This window comes from Arachis ipaensis, chromosome B8 (assembly GCF_059453495.1).
Source record: "Arachis ipaensis isolate K30076 ecotype BB chromosome B8, ASM5945349v1, whole genome shotgun sequence".
Lineage (NCBI taxonomy): Eukaryota > Viridiplantae > Streptophyta > Magnoliopsida > Fabales > Fabaceae > Arachis > Arachis ipaensis.
In genome coordinates this window covers 139,309,945-139,337,426 of record NC_142443.1, presented here as the reverse complement: position 1 = coordinate 139,337,426, position 27,482 = coordinate 139,309,945, and the positions used below count along the sequence as shown (strand labels likewise).

General features: G+C 31.5%; 2 protein-coding genes across 3 annotated transcripts; both read left to right on the top strand.

Annotated features, from left to right (window-relative positions):
* The first annotated feature begins 3,055 nt into the window (after nt 1-3,055).
* On the top strand, nt 3,056-11,051 carry LOC107613694 (uncharacterized). 2 transcript variants are annotated; one of them, XR_001614146.3, is made up of 11 exons: nt 3,056-3,328; nt 3,444-3,487; nt 4,858-5,046; nt 5,671-5,844; nt 6,252-6,436; nt 7,128-7,223; nt 7,903-7,948; nt 8,217-8,323; nt 8,948-9,049; nt 9,135-10,542; nt 10,812-11,051. XR_001614146.3 is itself a non-coding variant. In XM_016315802.3 (10 exons), the coding sequence occupies exons 2-10, from the start codon at nt 3,469-3,471 to the stop codon at nt 10,056-10,058; spliced, it is 1,842 nt and encodes a 613-aa protein (XP_016171288.1). In that variant the 5' UTR covers nt 3,056-3,328; nt 3,444-3,468; the 3' UTR covers nt 10,059-11,051. The 2 variants fall into 2 exon arrangements, 1 of the variants encoding a protein (XP_016171288.1); XM_016315802.3 differs by having other exon boundaries at nt 9,135-11,051.
* A 2,800-nt stretch (nt 11,052-13,851) lies between these two features.
* RUG1 (Regulator of chromosome condensation (RCC1) family protein) lies at nt 13,852-19,803 on the top strand. Its single transcript, XM_016315992.3, has 14 exons — nt 13,852-14,353; nt 14,850-14,926; nt 15,082-15,160; nt 15,346-15,405; nt 15,611-15,712; nt 15,976-16,069; nt 16,832-16,874; nt 16,966-17,011; nt 17,127-17,173; nt 17,271-17,373; nt 17,459-17,513; nt 17,625-17,728; nt 18,876-18,955; nt 19,283-19,803. Exons 1-14 carry the CDS (start codon nt 14,116-14,118, stop codon nt 19,400-19,402), a joined length of 1,248 nt encoding a protein of 415 aa, XP_016171478.1. The 5' UTR covers nt 13,852-14,115; the 3' UTR covers nt 19,403-19,803.
* The last annotated feature ends 7,679 nt before the right edge of the window (nt 19,804-27,482 follow it).

Below are 27,482 nucleotides of genomic sequence, written 5' to 3'. Positions count from 1 at the left end.
ATAATTCAAAAATTTTTAATCAATTTTTAATAATTTAAGTAACTAATCCAAACGAACTCTATAAATAGTGATTTGTTGATATATTAAGACGGTTTAAATAAGTTATTTAAATAGTTAAAAATCGATTAAGAATTTTTAATTTGTGAAAAAAGTGCTTTAACTTTTGACTAAATAGTCAAGGGTCGGAAAAATGTATTTACTCTTTTTATAAGATCAAATTGGTTCTTAGTTAAATAAACAGAGACATTATTAGTGGGAGTTATGGGTAGAATTAGATTTTACAAAATTGTTAGGCTAATGTATGGTCCTTAGTGAACTAGTGATTTATTCTTATTATTTAAAAATATTTTCAAGTGTACCGTCATATCGGTGTATCAGTATTTTTTAATCGTTGATTTTAATTATATATTATATATATTTTTTATAATTAAAATCAACTGTTAAAAATTATTGAAATACTGATATGACGACATACTTAAAAATTTTTCTATTATTTATTTGATCAACAGGTAAATTAATATTTTAGTAATGACTCAAAAGTCAAACCTACTACTAGCTATAAAAAACAGAGAGACTCAAACCTACTTTTTTCTTTCCCTCTTTTTGGTCAAATTTTTGGGTCATGGACTTTTTTTTTCTGAATGACTCAAACCTAAGTTTGGTAGTCTAGGTGGTAGAGCCTTTGTAGCCCATAATTTGAGTGGATTAGGCCTAAAGTATATTATACTAATCATATGTTGAAATTTTATTGATGTTCAATGTTTTTAATGTCATTTTTAATTACATAAATAATTTTAGATCATTCTTGTATTAATAATTAATAATAATATTATTTTTCTAAACTCGTTTAAAAAAATAAGTAAATAATATGGTTAACATGCCAGCACATTTTGTATTTAAATATGTTTGATTTTTTTTATTATGACATAATTAGATAAAAAGACATAACGTATGTCAAATATATCATATTCAGACTATATCCACGTATAAAAATACAATCATTCAATAAAATGTTTATGTACTTTATAGAGTAAATTATTTATTTATTATATTCCTGCATAAACTAATTCACAATCTCATCTAATCAGTAAATACTCTCTAATTTTTAAACACATTGATCGAACTCTCAATTATCAACTTCTTGATAATTTAAGTATCCCAATTTACAAAATTTCACCATGATATTAACAATTTTGGATAATAAATTAAGGAGCGCATCAAATTTATTTAAGTGGTCAAATTGTCAAAATATTTTTACCTGTTCATGGAATAACGAAGGAAATTTGTTTTGGAGTTCACTATACTCGATATTTATTTGGATGCAATTAAATTAATAAAAAAATTAATATAAAATATCTTTTTTTAATTTTTTTAGCATATTTAGTAAATTTTTTAATAATAAAATTTAAAATACTGAAAAAATAAAAAAATCTTTTTTAAAAATTATAATTTATATCTTTTTTAAAATATTTTTTTAAAGATATTTTCACATAATAAATAAACAAAAAAATATTTTTATATTAGAGTAAAATGTCGTTTTTATCTCTAATATTTGGGGTAAGTCATAAAGTTGTCCATAATATTTAAATCGTCCTATTTAAGTCTCTAATATTTTAAAATTGGCTCAATATTATCCTGACGTTAGGGATTCATTAACAGAATTGACGGCGGGACAAAATTGAGACAATTTTGAAACGTTTGGAACAGGACGAAAACGTTGAGGACAAAAATAATACATAGAAATAAATTTTAATTTTATCCTTCAATAATATCAATTTTTTACGATACATAATTATTTAATTATTTTTTAATTTTATTCTTAATCACATTATTTTTTCTAAGTGAATTTATTTTTTATTAAGAACAAAATTAAAAAATAAATTAAGTAATTATTTATCGTAAAAAAATTAAAATTATTGAAGAAAAAATTAAAATTTACTAAAAAGTTAAAAACTTTTTTCAATAATTTTAATTTTAATAAATTTTAATATTTTCTTAAATAACTTTAATTTTTTAGCGACAAATAATTATTTAATTTATTTTTTAATTTTACTCTTAATAAAAAATAAATTCACTTAGAAAATAAATAATGTGATTCAAAATAAAATTAAAAAATAATTGAATAGTTAGCTACCATAAAAATTTGGTATTATTGAAGAATAAGATTAGAAATAATTTTTAACTAAATTAAACGTTAAAGAATTTCAATACATTAGAGACAAAAAATACAATTTATACTTTATTATATATGTATCTTTTTTTTGTAAGTTTATGCATTGGTCATTTTACAAATATTTCAATGATGAGTAAAAATCTTTAAAAGTGAAATTATAAAAAAAATAAATTTATTTAGAATGAAAGTAATGTGATTAAGTGTAATTTACTTATATATGATTAAAAAATAATTGAATAATTATGTACCGTAAAAAATTGATATTATTGAAGGATAAAATTAAAATATATTTCTCTGTATCTTTTTATCTTCAATGTTTTCGTTCTATTTAAGTCCCAAACATTTCAAAGTCGTATAAATTTTGTTTCGTCGTCAATTCTGTTAACAGATCCCTATTGCAGGACAACATTGAGCCAATTTTAAAACGTTAGGAACTTAAATATGACGATTTAAACGTTAGGGATAATTTTAGGACTTACCTCAAACGTTGGGGATAAAAAAGATATTTTACTCTTTATATTATTATACTCAAATATAATTGATATATAAAAATATCTTTTTGTATAAGATATCAAAATATAAAATTATTTATATTTTTTTATAAGATCTTTTAAAAAAATAATTAAAAAAAATTTCTTAAAAATTAACAAATCCTGAGAAGGTCAAATCGAGAGATAGTTTTCATTTTTTTTCTCAGGGCCCAACCCAGCCAAGGTGATATACGTTTTTTTGTTTTTAAACACATAGTGTTCCCATGACCAAAAAAACGAATTTTTCTAACCAAAATCAAAAAAGATTTTGTTAACCCTACCAAAAAGATAGATAGAGATTTTGTTTAGAACCTTTATAAAGATAAAAATTTAATTTCTTGCCCCTTCTTTTATGATAAAGAATTATCGTTATTCGTTACCATAAAAAGAAAAGCTGCAAATATTGTAACTGTTAACTGGGAACACAAAAAGGGCAACCTATTTTCACTATTTATGTTCCGCGCGCTTCAAAGAAGAAGAGAAAGAGGCATTGAATGCACACAAAAACAAAATCCCTCCAAATCCAAACACAAAACTTAATCATTTATAATAATTGAATCTCTCTCTCTCTCTCTCTCTCTCTCTCTCTCTCTACACTCGAGTTCGTTTTCTCTCTGCTCGTATCGTAAGTAATTCCTCTTTCGCTCAATTCATCGCAATTTCACTACCTATTTTCCATTTACATGTGTGTTTTTATATGTCACGCTGAAGCAACATTTTTTTTTGTTTTGGTTGAATAGTTTTTGGTTAGGTTTCCAGGGAAGAATGGAATCCGCCGAGCAGGGTAATCACTTCATTTAATTTTTCAAGCTTTTTTTTCCTTTTCTTTTTTCTTATGTCTGTTGAATAAATCAAAATGACCTATATATATTTCTTATGTCTTTTTTCTCTGGGATTTGAATTTAGTGGAAAATCCGTGAATCATTGTGTGTGCTGATGAAATTGACTAAAATTAAAGTGGATTATTAGGGTGTTGTTAGTAATTGGGTCACCGCCACAAAATTTGTGTCCCCTTTAGCTTCACTTTTTAGAAGGACAAAATGTACAGAGAATTTACTGTTTTGTATACATGTTTCCAGCTCCAATTGCATTTTTTATATGTTTCTGTCTTTATATTTGTGTGATGTATCAAGTACCAAACACATCCTTAAGGTGCCTTTTTAGGGTCCTAGAAGGGTATACATTGAGTTTGCCAATAGGTTATAAGGAAGCACACAATTTGGTTAGCTCTGTTTCTAAAAAATTGAACTGTGTGCTCCTTTATCCCACTCTTAGAGGGATTTGAGAGGTTGACACACATTAGGCCTGGGATGCTATGACTTGGGGTGGTGGAATCCTGATGCTGTTGCAAACTAGAGGTGCTGCAGTCAATCAATTATTGGAAATTATGACTTTGAAACATGTGTTTTATTTTGTTTGTTGTGGCTTTATTTGCCATTACAAAATTTAGTTACCTCGAATCAGTAATATTTAAACCTTGTTCTATGCTGTCCACTGTAGTGATTAACTGTCTGTTTCTGTTGAGATTCTATTGACAGTAAACGTAAGAAAATCACTTTCCAAGGAAAATTAAATATAAGCAACAACTCAGACCTCGTGTCATCGGATGCCTGGAGTTGTTGAGGCCAGATCACTTCTGAAATAAACAGGCCTTAAGTCATTAAGATCGAACAGCTCTGGTAAAACCTAAATACCTAATGAAAATTGTTTGAAATCCAAAGACCATAGGCAAGGCCAGTTTGGTATTATAGGCAATAACCAATCCCTGGTAATATGGTACAACCAGTGACCGCTTCTTAAGCATTTTTGGTGGGAGCAAGATGAGCTAAATTTGATGGTTTGGGCTTGGCCATATTTGGTGGCCATTATAAGATCGAAGGAAATTTGTCGCTTTTTTATTTTATGTGAAAATATTAAATCTTTCATTGTTGGTTTCATATTATTATTGGTGATAATTTTGAAAGTTCATCAAGTATGAAGTAAATATTTTCCATTCTATAGTCTTCCAAACAATGTTTTATGAGAAAAAAGGATAAATCCTTCTTAGGGATTCCTATTGTTGTTGTTGATAACGGTGGCAGTGCTGGTGTTCTAAATGGAAATTTACTGCATTAATTTTTGAAGTAGTAACCTGATTCATTGTTACCTTGCCAGACCTTCTAAAGACGGCAAAGAGGCTCGAGTTAGAGAAATTAGCAGCAATCACGTTCTCTCCTGCATCTCTTGCTGGTCTAGAGGAACTCCTTCATGATACCTACATTAAACAGATCCCAGAACCAATTGATTACCACAATAGAGTAGATCTAGTTCGCATATTCAATGTGATGGCTCGGGAAATTTATGGTAACCATTTGTTCATTGCTTCCTTCTTTGACAATTTTTATGGATATTTTGTAGGAGTTTCACAGCATGACTGTATTGCCACATAAATGGATGTAATGCTACTAATTATTTGATCCTTCTTTAATTTAAGTATTAATTCTTTTCACAATTGTGAAATTGAGTACTATTTTATTCTTTTACTCTTTTTATTAAAGAAGCAAGCTAGGAAAAACAAGTAGTTCTTCATATAGACCATTGAATCTAAACCTTCATGATTCTTTTGCCATTTTGATTCATTTTAACTCATTCATTCTTTCTTTGCTTTCTGCTTTTTTATTCTAAGGATATTATTTTGGGAAAGAAGCATCTTTTGCATTTAAATCTAATAGTTTCAATGTTAAGAGATTTGTGAAAACGCCATTTCTTGTATGTCAAACATTTCACAAATTAAATGCTATTATCCGAGACGGATAATCCCCTAATTCCAAAAACAGAAAAAAAATTACCATAATTCAAATTAATATGTCCTTCTTCTAGTTCTTGGTATGCTTTCCTTATTCTTTCTTCTGTTATTTGTTGATTCAATGTTGGTTAGTTTCTAGTCTTTTTATGCCTTCTTTTTATTGTTTGTTCCCTTTCTTTCAGGAAAAGGTAATAGCTCCCCTGTTGTGGAAGAATATGGATCATTTGTGATGGATATATTCAACAAAAAAAGTGATCTGGACTTGTCTATCAATTTCAACAATTCAACTGAAGTTGATCGTCAGAGGAAGATTTCAACCCTTCGAAAATTCAATAAGAAACTATGCTCAATCCAAAGTATATTTCTAATGTTAGCATAATGTCCTTTTTTATTATTTGCATTTGTTAGGAGGAAAGTTCTGCATTCGACATTTCCACAAAATTAAGCTAATTCTGGAATTCTATTCAAATGTTAAAAATGAATTTATAGCTTTCTATATAATTTAGCTTAAAACTAGGTCTGATTTTTTGCACTTTGGCTTGACTTGAATCTGATTCATTAAAGTCTAAATGTAACGAACATTGCATTCATTTTTGCTTAATGAAAATGGTATAAATTGCATGATCTGATATAGTTGAAAATGATTCTCACATCTTGAACTTGATTAGTTCTTTCTTTTTACTAGTTTAAATATGATGAATTTAACATTTAACATCTTTGATGATATTGTTGGAAATATAACTCTCAAACTTTTGTGTTGTAGGAAGAGGGCATATTACCAGTGTACAGCTTATCATGACTGCCAAGGTGCCAATTATTAAACTTATTGATAGGGGTACAGGTATCGAATGTGATTTATCAGTTGAGAATAGGGATGGCATTGCAAAATCCCGTATTATCCATTCAATTTCTGCCATAGATGAAAGATTTCGGAAGCTATGTTTTCTGGTAATTGAACGTATGCCCCTTTTTTTTTGGTTCTTTGGGGGGGGGGGGGTGGGGTTGATAATATCGAAGTGTACCATTGTGATGCATGTTTTATTTTAATATTTAATTATTATTTAATTACGCTACTGGTGTTTACCAAGTTTGATTTAATGTCATTTAAGACTAATTTGAAATGGAAACAATAAAAAGGACAGCCAAGGCAATGGACAAGCATTATGCAGGGTATGGGGGAAGGGCTACACCCAAAGATGTAATTATTATTGAAATGAAAGCAATATGAAGGGAATTACTATTGAAATAAAGAAAGATAAATCACCTAATACCCCTAATTAAATACAGGACTGGATTTGTTTTGAGCACGGTGAATTGACAGTGACGAGATGTCTATGACCATCTGAAAATGGAATACCAGAATTTTATTTTTTCTGCTTTGGAGTTCCAAAGTGAAATGGAAAGACTTAATTGTATAACCAGGTCTTTCGGAAGTTACCATAACTGTCAGTAAACACTTGAATGGCTTTTCTTTCAGTAAAACATGAATTTCACCAACCTTTCTTTGCTGTTGGGCTAGCTTGCACTTCACTAGATTTGCTTTAATTCTGATTTCTGACTGATGAACTTACTGGCCAGTATACTGCTTTTATAACAGTTTTGAAAATGCTTTCATGCTAATGTGATTTTACTATTGTAGGCGAAATCCTGGGCTCAAGCACAGAATATCAACAGTTCTAAGGACCGGACGCTGAATTCTTTATCTATTGTATCACTTGTTGCTTTTCATTTGCAGGTAGTAAACATTTTTAAATATTTTTTTTAAGTACTTATCCATTTTTGAAGCATTACTTTACTTTCTAGTAATAAAGCTGGGATTTGAGTTTGCTTGGAATGTCAATAGAGTCAATACTTTCTTTAATTGATTCATATTTGGTTATTCATTTCCATCCCTTGTGTAGTGATGGATGTATGTCCATTGAAAGATTTTACTTGTAGCTAAGTGTTTTCTTGATTCCTCTCATATTAGTGGCATTTCACTTGATAATTATACCACTATAGGCTGAAGCTCTAGGAAAACCTAACACCCTATAATTGGTGTATTAATTAAAAGCTGATAAACAAAAAGACGTAAATTTGTACCCCCCCCCCCCCCCCCTTCCCTCTTTTCTTTTGCTACTAAACTTCCAATCTTCTAAAAAGAAAAGAAGGGGAAAAAAAGACATTTATAGAAGATAGTAAAGTTGTTCAAACATCAGAATATTCTCTCAAATGTTTTTTAAAAGCACATGTGCAAGTAATATTACAACATAGCTATTCATTTCTGAAGATGTGCTAGATGAACATGGTAGGAACAAGTATTTTGACATTACTTTGTGGCTTTAAATGTTAACAAATGCATAATTTTCTGAGAGGGCCCTAGTGATACATTTTCTGTGTATTTTTTCACATTGTTTCTCTTTATTGCAATGCAGACGTGCAACCCTCCTATACTACCTCCATTCTCTGCGTTACTTAAAGGTACAATTTGTATCAACAGGTTATTTATTTATTTATTTTTGTGTGTGCGCATTGTGTTGCATTTGTTAAACACTAAACAGTGGAACCTATTTGTATAATCAAGTTCTAACTCTAGCTATATAGTATTACAATTCCACCCTAATAAAACAACTATTACCAAAAGACAATAAGAACCCCAAAGCTCCAAGAGTCTTAACATTCCAACACTTTTAGTTTCCTGGATGGACTCTTCTAAACTTTCTTTGACATTTGTACTTGTATGTTTCAGAGGGAGCTGATCCTGAATCTGTTACTAGAGCTGTTAAAAATTATGCCAACTATGGGAAAAAGAATAGTGATTCATTGGCTAAGCTTTTCATTACTCTATTTGTCAAGGTAATGTCTTTCCTCCTATGTATAGAGAATTATATTCACTAATACTTTTTCCCTTCGAAATAATAGTTACTTTCCATGTACCCAAAATAAATGGGCAGCAATGTTGTTTTGTATAATAGAAGGTTAATCAATTCAATACACACTAGTTTGTGATATTTTGAAGCTACTGTTTTCCTCATTTTCCATCAAGTGTGATCTTTAGTTCTTGAAATGACAGTAGAGATCAAATCTTTTGTGACATAATATTTATTAGGACGGTGACTCTTTTATGTTTGTTGCTAGTGTAAAGCAAGGGATATCTTGTAGAAGTCCTCTCATGTGATCACCAACCCCATGCTTTGTTTTCACCATCTTTTGGTGTTAGAAATTAGGATAGAATCATATCATAGCAAAGAGTATCAAATATGATCTCTTAGAATTAGCATTGGTATTTATTGCTATTTTCTTGTTAATATTAGGGTTTAGGGTTTAGGCTTTGTTTCTGTTTGTTTCTTGTTAGTATTAGGGATTTACTATTGAGAATCAAATTAATTTCAAGTGTTCTTTAAAGTATGAAATGTGAAATAGGAAGTTGTTTCAATCTCATGCAATTGTTATGATTTGTTAGTTTCATTCATATTGCAGCTAGCATCAGTTGAACAACTTTGGCAGAATGGTTTATGCATAAGCTTATATGAAGGATCATGGATTTTAAAATCTTGGGGTCGTAAATCATATTCAATAAGTGTAATCCACTTCACTTCTATTTCCCTTTTTTAATTTGAAAATTAGCTTATGATGTTTTTGCTCATGATGCTATTTTGTTCAACAGATTGAGGATTTCACAGATCCTTCTCAAAATTTTTCAAGAGCAGTTGGAGCTGAAGAAGTAAATACGATATATGGATGTATCCATAGATCTCTTAACTTCATTTTGAGGTTTCTGGATGGCCAGATGCAGGGCAAGGAATTGATGCCTCTTTTGTTTGAGAGACATACTGTTTCTACTTTAGGAGTTGAGGGTATTAGGACTATGAATGAGAATGAGAATAGCCTTACAACTCCAGAAGATGCTTTCCCATCCAAAAGGAGGCGCTTAGAGGGAGGGGTGGCACAAAACCAGGTAGTAACTCAAGGTTCTCAGGGAACAGAACCAGGTAGTGGTGGGATGCAGCCTGGTAAAACTGCGTTTGATAATGCATCTGCATCTTTCACACATAGTACTGAGCATCATGGTTATGATCGAAGGTTAGTTCCTTCTCATGTTGATGATTATGGTTCTGTTGCAATATCTCATCAAAACACAGTTGCTCCTGTTGGAAATGGTGTAATTCATTCACCCCTTCCTTCAACAAGTCATAATCCACCCATACAATCTCAAAGTGTAAAATTCCTATCTTCTAGAACATCTGATAAAAATTCAGTTGCTGTGATTGAAGATGGTATAAATTATTCACCTTCTCCTTCAATAAGTCACGATCTACCCATACGATCTGGACGCATTCCCCCAGTAAATTTCCTAGCTTCTTTTGCAACATCTCATCAAAATGACGTTGCTTCAATAGGAAATGGTTTAATTTATTCACAACCTCCTCCAAGAAGTCGTGATCCACCCATACATTCTCAACGTATTCCCTCAGAAAATTTCATAGCTTCTGTTAGAATGTCTCATGAAAAGGTTCATTTACCCCCTCCTTCGACAAGACATAGTCCATACAGAGCCGAGCATACTTTGCACAATCACAGGAGAATTTAGTTTCAACCTTCTCATGGAGGTTGTTTCTTGTACATGTATACCTTGTCAAAATTCAAATTGCATTAGCAAATCACCCAATATAGACAACCAATTGTCTATTCTCTCTCTTCTCCCCATTGGTTCTGTCGAGCTAAAGCCTCCTTGGGTTTTGTTAATCAGAATGGGATTTAATTCCCATTTTCTTAGTTTGTAGTGGAACTTGTATTGCCAAAATAGAATCTTCACCTTCTACTGACAAAAGTTTGGTGTAGTGTTAAGCAAGCAGTATTTTCAGGATGACAAACAACATCCAAACCTTAGAGAAGGCAATTGTTGGGAGCATTTAGTGATGATAATCGAGTCTGATATCACACTGATGTCACAAGAGAAAGAAATTTCCCCTTCAATTGCATAAGGGCTCTCCCTGGTGATATAGCATCTGTTGTGTTATGGGTGAAAATGTCCTGACTTGGAAAACTAAGGATCAGAACCAACCAATAAACAGGTAAGGCATGTTTGGTTTGTGAAAACACTTTCTATTTTTATTATCAGTGTTTCCTATTTTTAAGATTTTGTGAAGGAAAAATAAAAACCAAGTAAAACAATGAAAATCTTGTTTCTTTTTTTTTTCTTTTAATTTTTTCATTCACGAAATCCTAAAAGTGAAAAACACTGAAAATAGAAAAAAAAGCCCCTAATTTTCCTGTAGTTTAACATGTCAAGAACGTAGAATCCACGGGTCAAATATTAAAGGATAACTCATTTTGTGATTAGCTAGTAGCAATATAGAGCAAGGTTGCATGCTGAAATTTTAACTCTGCGAATGATGGAATACTGCAAGTAGTACTATGGTCTGGTCTCTATTTAAAATTAGGCAATTCATTGTAACATGTATAGCCTGTGTTTTTGGCATAACTCTGAATTGAGGGATCCTCTTCCCCTCCCTTTCCTTAAACTATTGGAACCATTTTAATTTTGAAGTTATAAACTGCTGAATGCTGAATTCTAGTTTTTTATTTATTTGTGTTAAATGTTGGATTGATGAATATTTATATACTCTGAAAAATTTTTATGAATTATTTCTCATGTGCCCAATATATGATTGAATGTTTAACAGCAAATAAACTGGGGGACTAGTTTAGCATCAGGTATAGCCTATATGGATGAGATGCTGCTTGTTTCTTGTCATGAGTCACAAGATCATATACGAGCTGTTATATTCATAATAAAAATATACTAATATTATTCTATTTATTTTTTTAATTTTTTATAATATATGTATAAATATATTTATCTTACCTATTTTAAATAATAAGCCATCTGCCGTAGTGGTTTTATCTTCTATTTCACTCTATAGTGTCAACACCTTTCAAGTATGGTTTGCATCTCATTGACTCAATGGGCAGAACTCCAACTCAGTGAGTTATCAGTTATTGTACTAGGAGTAATGTGTCGTTAGATTCGTATCCGTGCAATAATTTATCTTCATACTAGTCCTAGGAGATTCATGACTTCGTGTCTTCCTTTTTTTTAAGCTCTTGCTTGTCCTTTCATTTTGGTGTCAACTCTCAAATCAAAGTTTTGCGAAAGTATTCGGGTCTCTTGTTGTGTTAAAGCTTTTCTCATATATTTGGTTTGTGATTTTGCATGGGAAAATTTTCAAGTATGCCGTCATACCGGTATTTTAGTGATTTTTAACCGTTAATCTTAATTATAAAAAATATATATAATATATATAATTAAGATTAACGATTAAAAATTACTGATACACCGGTATGACGGTACACTTGAAAATCTTCCTTTTGCATGATGTATGTCAATTTTTTTTTCTTTCGCAAAGACAACCCTTCTTGAAACTTCCATTTTCTTAGCCATTTGCATGACGGATCCTATTACCTAATTCCATAGCTTTCTCCTATCCAACTCTCTGATTTGTCAAACTCAAGAATTTGGAATCTTGATTCCTCGGGTTTACTTCTATAGATCTTATTTTCAATTCTTCTCCTTCACAAAAAGATTGAGATAGGGATTTTGTTGGATAAATTCATTTGGAAGTCTAACTCTCCTTCAAAGATTAAAACACTTGTTTAGACTGTTGTTCTTTACAGGATTAATACAAATCACATGCACTAAAAGTGTAGACCTCTCATCACTCTGTCCATGTTTATTATGTAGTTTGAATTCCAAATTGGGAGCTTATCTTTTTCCATATTGCCTTATGGCAAGTTAAGCTTTAAAGTGTTTGCTTTTATGCTTTCAACACCTAAAAACACTTTGGATAGAGGTTAACTGAGAGGAAAGTCATTAAGCAACACTATAAAGCAATATAATTTTCCCATAAACCTCCATAGAATGGATTTTATGTTTACACCTCAAATGATTTATAAAGATGTAAGAAACTAAGAATTATAATTTTGTACAGGCATATGGTTTGGCCAATCTTTAGATAAAATCCTAATTAGGATTCATTTCTTTCTTCCTTTTTTAATATCTAAGCATTATACAAATTATTGATTTTCACTTTATTATCCTTAGATTTTGATATGGCTTCTGTTCTAATTTTCAATATTCTAGTGTCTTTCTCATTTTGACCTCTCTATTCTTGTTTAGAATGATTCATCATGCATCATGAGTTAATATGATGCACCTTTAGGATGCCTGAATGAATGGTTCATGATCTTATCTCCCTCCTATAGTAGCAAGATAGGGCAAATTGCATCTACCTCTTTTTGAGAATGATGAAGCTAAACAGTAAACACATATTCTTTGATTTGTATAACGTAATACATCTCCTAAATTTTGGTAATATAATATCACACGTTATCTTTATATATTGTAAAATACAGCATTTACTTCGCTTAAGTTTAGTGACACTAGACCTCATAGTTTGATGCTCTTTTCATTTGTGGGGTCAACGTAATGCAAGAATGACAAACAAAGGAGTGTTGTATGTAAATATTATTAACGTCAATGATAAACAATGTGATTTATTTATTTAAAAGAGTGAATTCGTTTTTTTTTTTGTGATTTTTTATTTACAAAATAAATATAAACTTTTGAACAATGGTATAATAATTGCTTTGGTGTGAAAATTTTTGTATAAGAACGGATATTTTTCTGTATTCAAATAATAAAATGTCATCAATCTACGAAATTAATTCTTTTGAATCCGCCGTTGATTGCATGAAATATTTTCAAGCAATTTTGAACTGTAAAAAGTTGTTATATTCTAATACCTAATAATTATCTTAGTTCTTAATTTTTTTTTAAGAAAAACATAATAAGCTAAAGAGGATCTTAAGGACATTGGTTAATAAAAATAAAATACAGAAATTTTATCTATTTTAATGCATTAAAAATTACAAAAAAAAATATTCAAATATTTTATTTATGCTTTTTTATTTATTTATGGTTAAAAGTACTTATTAGCATGACTCATACAAACATAGAAATAAAAAGTCAATTGATGTACATTTGTATTATTTGACTTTTATCCTTTGTGTTGAATATATTAATTACAACGATTTTTGAAGTTCATGCACGTTATTTAATTTACCCTGTTTGTTTCAAGGTTAAATATTTGAAGAAATTATATTTTGAAATATCATTTTTGAGTATTATAAAATAAAATTGTTTGTTTAATACTATAATTATTGAATGTTCTTAATAATATATTATAAATATGTTTGTTATTTTGGGAATGATTGCTGAATTTTCAAAAGTACTTTTAATAATAATAATAATAATAATAATAATAATAATAATAATAATAATACACAAGGGTCAAAAAGGTAAAATCAAGAGCTGCTAGTGTAGTGTGCTACAGTGTTCTCTGTTGGGGATGTAGTAGGTGCCATCTAGTACCGTCTTCCACAATTAACGAACCAACCGCCATTACCAGAAAGAAAGTGCAGACGTTGCTGCATCCCCAGCCATAGACTTTCGAAACAACAACCTCTAACCATTCTTTCTTTCACTTCATGATTCTTCTCTTTCATCATCATCATCATCATCATCACCACCACCACCACCACCAATATCCTCTCCTTCTAGAATCTCCTTTTTCTTTTTCTAACCGATGTGGCGCCGAAGCTACTCCCTCACGAAGCACCGTTTGGGGTTAGGGTTTCTACGAAGGTCCTTCTCATCAGAGCGAAGCGGAAAGAGGTTCGCGGCGCTCTGGGGGAACGGCGATTTCGGAAGATTAGGACTCGGCACTTTGGATTCTCAGTGGACTCCAGCTGTCTGCAACGCCTTCCAACACAAAACTCTCAAATCCATCGCTTGTGGCGGTGCTCACACACTCTTCCTAACAGGTCCATTATTTTCATCTGATTCTGTTTTCCGTTTCATTTCTGGATTGCTTCTTTTCAACAGAGGAAATTGAATCATTTACTGTTTAATTTATGAATTGGTAGATGATTTCGGAAATCGTGTTGAATTCAGAAAATACTGTCAAGTGCAATAATCTTCGTATTTGTTAGTTAGATGGAGTTAGTATTAGATTCCATGGTTTTGTATTGTCATAGTGTCAGCTGATATTTGAGGAATAGTTTGCAATTGCGATAATTTTTATGCAAATTCAACTGGATGTCAGCAATTTTAGAACTGCATTAGATTGTTAGAGTGTCTTTATGTTCACGTTGTAATTTTATCAGGAAAAGTATGTGTTCCGAGTTGCTGGTTTGTCTTAGTAACAGTTCTTTTCATGCTACTGGATTGGCTATAATTTGACAGTCTTTTAAATTGGTGATGAGTCTGATGACTGTTGAAGACTCAAAGTAGAGGCTTACAAATTGTGCTCTTTCACAGACGATGGATTCGTGTATGCCACCGGTCTTAATGATTTCGGACAAGTTGGTATATCAGAGGGTAAACAGTACTTGGTGGTATGATCTTTACGCTGCTGTATCTGTATTATATTATCTTAAATCAACTTATAATAGTAGTGATACATTGTTCTGTTGTCAGATTGTTGATGAGAGTATTTTGTTGAGGTGTTCCAATTTTTGAATAGTTCATTTACCTCTTCATGTTTATCTAGGAGCCAGTTCGGGTTTTGGTAGATGAGAAGAAGATTATGCACATTGCTGCTGGTTATAATCACTCGTGTGCAATAACAGGTCTATGCTTATGCATGCTTAGTTAACCACAATAAACATAACCAGCCTTGACATTGATAACTTGTTTTTAAAACTATCATATATTAATTCATCTTTCCTTGTGAGTTATCAAGATTCTTTACCTTACTACATTTGATTTAAAATGTATCTTTTTTTCCTCTTTTCTGTTTTCCTTTCTTTTTTAGCGGATGGAGAACTATATATGTGGGGAAAGAATACAAGTGGACAGCTTGGACTTGGAAAAAGTAAGGACTAAACTTTTCATTAGCTTCGCATAGATGAAGTTTTTCCCCCCTTTTTTCCCTCCATGAACCTGTTTACTGTACAAGTAGCTTTATAAACCTGGATCTGGATTATGATTATAGTGGTAGCTATTAAAGTTAAAGCTAACCAAAAAGGAGGTTGGAAATAGTGACCAGTCTGAATATAATGTTGTTTACTGAGATGCAGAAGCCCCAAACATAGTTCCTCTGCCAACTAAAGTGGAACATTTGGATGGAATCAGCATTAAAATGACAGCGCTGGGATCAGAGCACTCAATGGCTGTTAGTGGTATGCAATAGACAAGATCCAACATATTATATTATATTATTACATTAGGAGTATATTCTAATTCGATCTTCATTGATATCATGCTAGTTAGAGCCATCATATTACCTAATTTTTTTTCAACTGGAAGTATAGCATTATTAGAACTTTTGAGTTTGACCTTAAAGGGTACATCAGCTGTTTCTATTGAGTCCTTGATTGTAAGCATGACTACGGTGTCCTAAATCTTTTTAATGTCCTCTCAATGTTGTTTTTATCCGTGCCAGATGGAGGAGAGGCCTTTAGTTGGGGGATGGGAGGTTCAGGTAGACTTGGTCATGGTCACGAGTCGGGCATTCTGGGATTATTTAAAAGTTACAGGTTTTATTCCTTTTCTTTTACAAAATTTACCAGCAGTAATTGATATTCCTTTTCAGTGTCAGTTTCATGACAAATCTAACAACCATAAAATGTCTAGATGATGATGATATTGGTTATCTATGAAGAGGGGATAGTTTCTGGCTTTTTGCAGTGTTCAAATACTAATCAGTTTGTCGCCTAAATGACCTAAAGCTTACTGTTGAAGTTTGTTGTATATTTATTTGCAACTGAAATTTTATTCCCGGGTATTGACCTGTTTGGATTTTCAGTTATGGTTTTGCATGGATCACATTTGACACCTGGATTTTACATATTTCTTGGTTCTTGTTTATCTTAAGCTATCATTGACCTTTACTTTGCAATTAAATGTACTTGTTGAGTCCATATCCAATTTACTTTTACTTACCCTTGACTTTTCAACTGAAACATCAAAAAATAAGATCAATTTTTTTTTTTAAACAAAAAGGAATGTTATTAGCTTTAGACACTTTTGAGTTTTGAATCTTGTACATAGACAGTACCTCATTTTAATCTTAATTGTACATTCCACACAGAGAAATTTTTGTATAAATTCTGGTCCTCAATAAAATTAACCAAGCAAGCTTGGTGTCTATATATTAATATATCTACATGTAATACTAATATACTCAAGAGAACCTCTATATGCTCTCAGCTGCTTTATATAGGACTCCTTGCAACCGTACCTTGGGTTAATATTTAATTTATGTGGATGTCTATTGATGTACTCTTCAAATCATGCAGTGAGTATACTCCAAGGCTTATAAAGGATCTTGAGGGAATCAAGGTAATTTGTTGAATTCTATGCCGTGTATCTAATTCAAGAGATATCTACTGGAGTCAAACTAAATATTTCATTATTCTTGGTATCTATTTAGGTTAAATATATAGCTGCTGGGTTGCTAAATTCAGCTTGCATTGATGGTAATTAAATATATTTTTTTGACGCCTTTTTTATTTTCTGATTCCCTCCCTTGGTTTTTCTCATGCCGGGAGTTAACCATTGCTTTTTTGCTCTTCCTTCATGGAAATGTTTCAGAAAATGGTTTTGTTTATATATTTGGAGAAAGAGGAATTGATAAATTGGTGAGTTCAATCAGTAACAACTACCAATTATACCTTTTTTGTCTCCCATCATTTTATTATTTGTAATGACTATTATTTCTTCAATCAAAATACTCAGCGCTTGAAGGAGATGAGCAATGCAACAAAACCATCCTTAATTAATGAACTTCCATACTCACAGCAAGTTGCTTGTGGTGGCTATCATACCTGTGTCCTAACAAGTAATTCATCAGTTTCTGAACTTCACCATATGCTTATATGTAATCCATGGATTATTGATTCATCCTATTTTGTGCTTTCCTACAGACTCTGGAGAGCTTTATACTTGGGGTTCGAATGAGAATGGCTGCCTCGGTATTGGGTATACTTCTATGCTTACTACTATTTTTTAATTTTCTACGTTATCATCATTATTTGTCTTCTTTGTGTGCTGCATGCCAAACTTTTGATTGTTTAAATTATTTTTTACTAGTTCCCCTGATGCCATTCATGTACCAGAAAAGGTTCAAGGGCCATTCCTGAGGTCTTCTGTTAGTCAGGTTTCTTGTGGTTGGAAGCACACAGCGGCAATTTCTGGTAGATCCTTTCCTTGAACACCTTTTTTCCTTTTAGGTGGTTTTATTTATTTATTTATTTATTTTTGTGGGGAGGGGGGGGGGGTTGGATGAGAAGAATTACCAAATTACTTCTTGTCAAATTTGCGTAAGCAGGACAATTTTTTTAGTAAAATATGAATTTCAATAAGATAGATAAGATATTTACAAAGGACTAGGAGGATAGGAGGTCCTCGTTAGAAGTGACTAGGAAGAAGTATTGAAGCAATGCAGCAAATCCTGTAACATTTCATTTCTGTAAAGGATACCTTTAAAAAGGTCAAGAGGTTAAAGATAGGTCCTAATCTTATCCCAAAGAGCTGCTCATCCAAAATTCCATGAACTGCCCGAGGCAGGTATGATTAGTAATTTTCCAAAACATGTTGACCCAAAATAGAAGGGGACTATGGTAAGAACAAGCTTATCAGTCGTAGTTAACAGTCTGGTTAGCCTCTATTTAGAAGAAATTGTGTTCATAGGGTTGAGGCAAATGAATAGAATGGTTGTTATCATGCAAGTAAAAAATAATTATGAATGATTTAAAAAATAGAATGGTTATTATCATGCAAGACAAGGGGCCATAGTCATGGCATGACAATGAATGTTAGGGTGGGTATTGTCATACAATGAAAAGAACTGTTTTGGCATCAATCCAGTGCTTCACTATATGAAAGAAGATATAGTACTAATATCCGGGAGTTTACTTCCAGTCCACGTATAGGCAGTCATACTGCTGTTACTCTTGTCAAATCGGCAGTTTGCCATTCAATTTTTTGTGGAATCAATAGTTAATTGTCAGTTTTATGCATCCTGGAGAAAATCATTTTTCTTGTTTCCAGCATGTTTTGTGGCACATTCATTTTGGTTTTAATGGTTAAGAAGTTCTTTCCTGACATGTAAACAGACATATCCTGTATAGTTTTCTGCATAGAGCTGCAGGCTTGATATAGAGATATGATGTGATGCATAATCATACCACTTTTCAGTTGTAGAATTGGGGGATCAATTTTTGATTCGTTGATTTAGTTTATAGTCCTCTCACTTGTAAGCCTTACCTAATGTTTTACTACATTGGTATTGCAGACTATGATTGTATATTTTTTATTATTGAATTTTTCATTGACCTGCAGAAGGAAGACTCTTCACATGGGGTTGGGGAGGTTCATATGGGACTTTCTCTGAAGTAGGACATTCTTCTGCTGGACAATTGGTAAATTCTGCTTCTATTTTTATTTATCAAGGAGAAGGCACGCATCAGAATACCATATTAGGACAAGAGGGAAAGAATAACTTGTTTGAAGTAACAAAATTTGCACAAGCAGTGATGATTCACTTTGTATATGGAATTACACAATAAACGCATATACTGATTTTCACTTAGCTTTCTTCATAATAATTACAAGACGTCACACAATCTTGAGAGGAATATGAGTTTGAATACAATTAGCCAGCGCCACTTTCATAATTTGGTTTATTTGTCCAATTGTACAATTCTTTATATGCATGACAAAAAATAAAGTTTATGCTTTCAACTCAGGGCCAAGGAAGTGATGTGGACTACATAAATCCTGCTAGAGTTTGTTTTGGAGAAGAAGTGAAAGCATTACAAATTTCATGCGGGTTCAACCATACAGGTGCTATACTTGAATATACATAACTTTTTTACTGTTCCAATAATTCATATTTACTGCAATTCATCCAGAAAAGCCAGAATGCTATGATCCATAACCCGGATAGATGTTATGCATTTGTTCATTTGTGTTGCCAATTTGCTATTTATCTTCCATACATCACCGTATCTGCTAAGGTCACATCTTCTACCCCATACAATGGGCTCCAATAGGTTGCAGCATGTCTAAGTGAGGTATATATTATCCATTTGTTGTATAATTTTTATTTTATTTTATTTTTCACTGTAAAAAACGCTCTTGCATATAAGGCAAATAATGCCCTCTTATGTATATGATGTAAACAAAAGTGCGGCATCAAGTAAATTCATTGGAATGATGAATTTTTTTTTTTTTTTTTTTGAAAAGCTTGTCTTTAACTTGTGGGAAATTTAGCTTACTTCAGATATTAGTGCTTATGTCATTTTGTTCTGTTCCCGTGGAGAAAAGTTAGCCAGATGGTTTAAGTAGATCATGGTGATGCAATTATATGAGCCCCTATATATTTTGTTAGTTGTCACCCTAATAAGTCTAGATGCTTTTGTAGCATCATAATTGAAAAGGGTATCTTCCTTTTCTATTTGTTTGTGTTTGAACATTTTAACTATGTGTTTGGTTCTGCAATTCGCAATAATCGTCCATCAAACATGAATGGGAAATTCCAGCAACATGGTACGGCGGTGGAGCTAGTAGTAAATTTTAAATATTAAATTTATGGTTTGGGTAACAAGATGGTGAGAGAAATAAATATGGCATGACAGTAGTCAGAAAATGAAGCAGATTTTGGTCCTGGCCCCTTGCCTTTATAATATGCATTAATGTGAATACCTAACCCCCCTTTTTAAATATACTAGAGTAACATGGTTTTTAGAACACCATAATGGCATTACGGTGGTATTGTATCAGACCAGACTTCAGACCCCTAATATCCTTTTCAGCGAGATTAGGAGTAACTGTCCTTAGAAAAACAAAAATATATTAAAATAAAAATCTGTGATGCAAGTTTTGTTGTGGCAAAGACATGATGAAAACAAAATAAAGAAATAAGTAAAATTCTTTGATGTGGTAAACCAGACACATGCTCAGCTGGAATTTTAAAGCTGTGGTAACTGGTAAGTAAGGGTAGAACATCTTTGGATTCCACCATCTTTCAAATTGCACACATCTTCATATATTATTACAATAAAGTAAGTTGGTAATAAATGTCTGCGCTGATAAGTCAAAACATCGGGACATTGCTTTCCTGTTGAGTTTTATGTCTCGAGAGTTGAGAGTTGAACCTGAGTTGGTGCAACCTCTCTCTCTCTCTCTCTCACAAATTCCGACCGTTATAAATGTTTTTTTTTTTTCAAAATATGTTGTGTCAATCAATAGTGATTTTACTGACAAATTATTATATCAAATATAATTTTTCCTTTAAAAAATAATTTTCTAGTAAATAAGAAGTGCTTTGGTTGATTTATTAGTAGTGATGTTTTGAGTAGAGTATTGATTTGAGTTGAGAAAGGAGTGGGGCCCTCGTGCCCGTATAACAAGTACAACGCAAACAGTGACTAACTCAAGGTGGAGTTAGTAGTGGAGCAGCATGTGCATGAGGATGATGATGAGCATGGGCATGCACGGCACGCACCGGAAGAAATGATGAGTGAACAGTAGTTAGAGTGAAGGTGGAAGGGGCCCGGGAAATGCGGTATGCATGTTTATGTTATCGCCGCAAGTGAAGCACGTTAGCTTAAGCACCATAGTCATGAGCACCATGATGACCCCATAATTGAGAATGAGTGGTCCCCCCACGTGTACCCCCCCCTCCTAACCACGTGCTTCTGTGTCCCCGTACCAATTAGGAGCACCCTACCACTACCATACAATACAATACAATACACTCTGTATTGAGTTGGGTTCTTTTCTTTTTTGTGTATCCAAAATACCTTATTACTATGTCGGCTCATTTTGTGTCACACTCACGCACCCTGCCACATGTGTCAAACCAAGTGTGGGAACTCATTGAAATTAAAAACATTGGGTTTCAAGGTTGTGTGACAAATTATTTACGAGAGAAGTAACCGAGATAAATCTCATAACTCATTCACAAATCACAACTAAGCTTGCTTTTGGATAATCACCATTCATATTTCACATGTGCGTATTAGGACGGTGCTTTGAATATTTAGTATAAATTATAAGGTGTATATTCATGCGTCATTTTAAAATTATTTCTCTTTTATCATTTGAAGTAATTTGACAGATGATTTATTTTCGATAAAATTAGTGTAGATATAGAGCAGGATTAATTTATCCGATTTTTTTCTTTTAATGGTAATGAGGCAAGTTGTTCAATGATTATTTGTCACTTTTAAATCTGAAAATTTTACTATCTTTGTTCCATGTATTTCCTTTTCTTTTACCTTAGTTTTTACTTGCAAAAGTATGAGAAAGAAATTGAAATGAATGAATCCCCGGCCCCTTCATGCATGTATTCATTATTCGTGAAACACATCATTGATGAATTACATGAACAGTGTTTTTTGATCAACGGGAGACGGCCCCTACAATCTAGTATTGTACGACGAGATAGATCAAAGCTACAAATGTTACACAACAAAATATAAGTACTTCGACAGAATGAATTCTTACATACACCACTTGTGCTTCTTGTTTAACTTCAGCTGTTTTTAGCCACCTTAATAATATACAAGATAGTTTGCAAGATATATATATATATATATATATATATATATATATATATATATATATATATATATATATATATATATATATATATATATATATATATAAGTGTGTGTCCAAGTAGAATAGACAACCAATATCATATACGGATACCAATATAAAGAAGTATCATATTTTTCTAATTTTGACAATATATAGACAAAATGATACTTGTATGAAGTTGTTGAGGCTTCATAATTCTCATAAATACTCAGTTACAATATATAAAAAAGAATTTTTATTTCAAGAAATTTGTCGAATATGATCGAATTTACTAATAGAATAACGAAAAAAATTTGCCAATAAATTATTGTTGAATTTAGTGTTGGATCTATTCTGATAATAAAATTTTTGCTGGTAATGGATTAACGTCAGATTTTATAATCTGACAGTAATTACCAATAAAATTAGCGCCATATTTAGTTATAAAGTTAGCAAAAATATGGAGGTAATTGTCGTCGGATAACTTTTGACAGTAACTTTAGCGCCACGTAGGTAACATATTATTCTATTGAATTTATTTTTCGATAAATTCAATAGTAACATATTATTCTATATTTATTTAAAAAAATTATTGACGAATTAGCCGACAGTGAATGTAAATATTTTACTTGTTAGAACCTAAAAGTCAACAACTAATAGTCAAATTCAAATTAGTAAAAATCAAGTAGTATTTTTAATGAAAATAGTTAGATATGTATAACGTGAAATATCAAGTGTACAGAATAAAACTTAGAAATAAAATACTGCCAACAAAGCAAGACAAAATCTTAATCATTATAGATCTTACTAGTCATCGTTGTCGTCGTCTCCCTAGACCTACTGAGGCGGTGATCTATGTGATGATGTCGGTGACTGTCATGGCTTTGTGCACTTCAATAGTGACGCTGCTACTAACGTGTATCTACTTATAATACACCACCATCTGTTGCTGCATTCGTTAAATCTGCTCCAGCTTCTGCCTCAGGAACTCTGCTTATGCATAGCGAGCATCCTTCGCTACCATGCGTGTGAAGATCTTGTTACACCTCCTCATATACAGTGGTGACTTTGGTCTCGAAGACTCTGGATAAAGTTGTGAATTTGTTCCTACAAATCGACGTCTTTGAGATCGACAGGACTGGTGGTGGTTGAGGTGGACGAAACCCTCGCAAAGAACAACTTCGGTCCATAGACACAATTCTTGTATAGCTCTCGCACCACATCGCATTATGATCGATGATGGAAGCAGAGGTGTTTTTGAAAGTCCTGACTACTTAATCAAGCGGCACTTATAATTACATGGACACCAAAATATCCTTGAGACTTAAATAGTTCTATGTTAAAGACATACTTAACAAACTAATCAACTCCATCAAAAAATTCAGGTTACCGTACATTTACAAACAATTACTTAAAATTATTTTACAACAATCAATCTATAATTTAATCAATAACACAACTTATTAGATTCTTTAAAAATTTCGACTAAATTTCTTTTATAATTAGAATCTTCCACCAAATATAATTTTCATTTTTTCACGAACCAATAAATTAAAGGTTTATATGAGTTTTGTGTATTGTTAATGTAAAGGAATTTTACATTAACAACTAATCACGTGTTGTGATGTCAGTAAAAGTGATTAAATCTATCACTTAAAAAGTGAATCTCATTAGATGACTACTTAAAATTCTATTGGTTATAATTATATATGCTAACTATTGTTTTGTCAAGTTGCTAGTGCTAGTTTAGTTAGTTATTTAACTAAGTCTTGTTAAAATACTTGCACTCCAAGTGATCACTGCCAAGTGTGACTTACCATTTTAATTTCCAATTGATGTTAGAAAATCGGTTCTGATCGCTTTCTCTCAAGCTGGCTCTCCTTCTTCACTAGTTTGGTATCAACAATTTCACGTACATGGTAACAAATTAAAGCTCTCATTTTCATTTGGATTCAGTTTGTCTGTGATTTGACACAACAATCCATCAAAATAATAATCATATCATAGCTCCATCATATTCATATTAATGCAATCATCTTTGCTTACATGATTATTTTATTGACTATTAGAGGTTTTGCTTTCAACTATTTATACACTAAAATTAATTATTATATATGGGTGTATAAATATATATATTATTTAATATTTTATATTTAATTTATATTTTATATTAATAACTGATTTTAGTAACTGATTTTAATGTACACGTAACATTAATCCTAATTCAAACACCATGTTCTAGGGATAGGGAGACAAAAGTGGTTGTACTATATATCGGTAGAGTGAGAAATTGAGAATCTAATTATTTTCAAATCAAAATTGTAAGCTCAAACAGAGTAGAAGTTACAAATTAATAGTGATTTTCTTATTTAATTATCATTAGAAGATATTTTTTCATACCATTAACCATGTAACATTACCATCAAATTCGCCTTTTATATTTCAAAATAAGTATTATTGAAGATGTTTTCAATGTACGTAAATGAACATCTTTACTTCGAGTCTATTGAATAAATAAAAACCTGAGACTTCATACCCAAGAAGTTTTTCTAATAATGCTTAAAGTAGCTTTTTCCTCTTTCATTTGCGCTGTCCCATAATTCAAATATCGTCATGCATATATTTTGTGATAATTATATTCATTAGTTTGGACCAACCAAATACAATTTGAAGTTCACTGGAGGTGTAAATTATTGTGAGTTAAAAAGTAGAGAAGCTTTAATATGCCAGGTCAGCAGGTATATATGTATCCGAAAATAATAAGAAGATGCATGAGATGATGAGGATTGAGAGTGTGAGTGTGGACGTGCGGGTAAGTGATAGTACAGGAGAGTTTGAAAGTAGTGTTAGGAAAAAGCTATAAATAATAAGGTAATCATGAAACACTTTTGTCTTCTTCTCTTTCTCTTTCTCTTTCTCTTTGACTACTTCTTCTATAGCAGGTAACACCTCCCTTCTTTCACCGCCAATATCAGGTCATCCATATACAAAATTCCCACCTTTTCAACCCTATACATGTATATACCTACTCTCTCTCTCTATATATATTAATTTTATTTTAATAATATTTAGAGTACCCTAACGAGTTCCTGACAATTATTTCGAAAGAACAACGAGATCCAAAAAAAAAAAACATCCAATCCGACTCCTGATTTTTTTTATGGGACTGATTAACTCCTGTGCCAAAAAAAATAACATTAACTTTTTTCTGGCACAGAGGCCTCGTTGTCCCTTCGAAGTAATGATTAGGGGCTGGGTTGAATTTTTTTTTTATCAAAGACTTCGTTGTCTTTGGAAATAATTGTCAGGAATATTTTAGATTTTTCTCTAATATTTTATATAATAATGTTGAATGGCCCAGTCCTACTCAGCTCCTTTCTAGGGTAAATATTAATTAAATAATGTGTTACTTTGTGTCCCATTTTGCTTTACTAACTTATTTTGTATATTATATTAAACAAAAAGTAATTTTACGATAAATATTATTATTTTTTATTAATATTTAATCCACAATAATTCGTATTTATATTTATAAAAATTTTATACACAAAAAAAAATATTTATTAAATAATAACTAAAAATACTAAAAAATATTGATTTTTTAAAATTTCTCTTTTAAATAAAGTCACCTGTATATATTTTGTAAATAAGAATTACACACACTGGTTCAGTCAAAATTTGTTTTAAAATATATGTATCGAGATTAGGAATTAGGTATAAATGCCGTTTTGCATAAGCTAATATGGGAACTAGGGACATCTGAAAGGGTAACTAAAAATAATAAGCACCATTAACTCTCTCTATTGTGGTGTGAATCAGTGCTAGCTAGCACACTTTATTATTTCTTCTCTCTCTCTCTCTCTTGGGCGTGGCTATATATGTGAGTTAGGGTTTTAAGAGTGTATGTATGTGTTTGTTGTTGAGGGGAATGTTGGCTGGCTCGAGGCTTTTCACAAAATGAAGGTTCTCACTCACTCATCATATTATGGGAGGAGAAGTTGTAGAACTACTAAGGCTTCGGACCAGGCTTCATTCCCCTCAAAAAATCTTCTTCTTATTCATTGTGGTTTGCTTGTTATTACTATTATGCAAAGGTTATCGGTTGAGAGGAATGTTGTCTGGCTCGAGGTCGTATAGGCCGTTATCATTTAGATATTTTCGTGATAACGACCTTAGTGATTCTCGGACCAGGCTTCATTCCCCTCACCCAACATTTTGCTTCTTATATATTTATGAAGAACAACACTAACTCTTCATCTACATTATTATTGTTGGTAAGGATTTTTATTTATTGAATTATGTATAATTGTATGTACATGCTAACTATAGTATTCTTTTTTTTTTTCTTGAAAAAAAAAAGATTATTTCTGGATTTTCAATCTTTGTTCTTTCAGATATATAATACCACAAGACAAGAGAAAGGTAATTACTAATTATTTTATTTTAATATTTTTTATGTGAATAAATAATAATAATATTATGGTAGTTGTCCATTGTTATAGAGATGATATATGTGTGTACTTTTGTTCTTACCTCTTTTCTTTCTGCTGGCATTATATTGTTTCCTTCTATCAACACCCGTGACTGAAGATCAGACTCAACTCTTCTTCATATCTTTTTACCACTTAATTATTCTAGTTTCAAGGTTATTCAACCCTCAAAAAATAATGACTTTTTTATTTAACATTTTACATGGATATTATTATTCAGTTATATTCCTTAAATTATTAGGAAGAGAGAGAGAGAATTTAAATTCAGTTAACTAGTTGAAAAATCATTGATCTCTCCGTACAGATATAGAAGATGTAAATAGGAACATGCAACAACATTATTATTCACCAATTCTCCAACTCCAATAATAACAAGTCTCTCCCTTGTTTTATGGAAATATATATTATTAATTATATTATTATGAAAAGGCCAATTTTATAGTCTCTGTTGATACTTAAATTTTTTTTAACTTATTATTTTTAATAAATTTTAAATTTTTAAAAATTATTAATTTTTAATTTTTTTTAATAAGTTAGACATCATTAGGCATTATAGCAACATATGATAAATACATATAATAATATATGAATTAAAATAAGGTGGCTAATCATGAATCATTTGATTATTATAATTAATTTTCTAGTGGACAAGAAAGCTGAAAGGGTGGGGATATATACAGTGAAAGGGAAAACCTATCAGATGTGAAATTCTCTCTCTCTCTCTCTCTCTCTCTCTCTCTCTCTCTCTCTCTCTCTCTCTCTCTCTCTCTCTCTCTCTCTCTCTCTCTAGGGCTAATTCAAAGGCACCAACATCCCTCTCTCCCTACCCTAACTCTCCTCTAAAGTCCTTTCACATTTTTTTGATTTAACC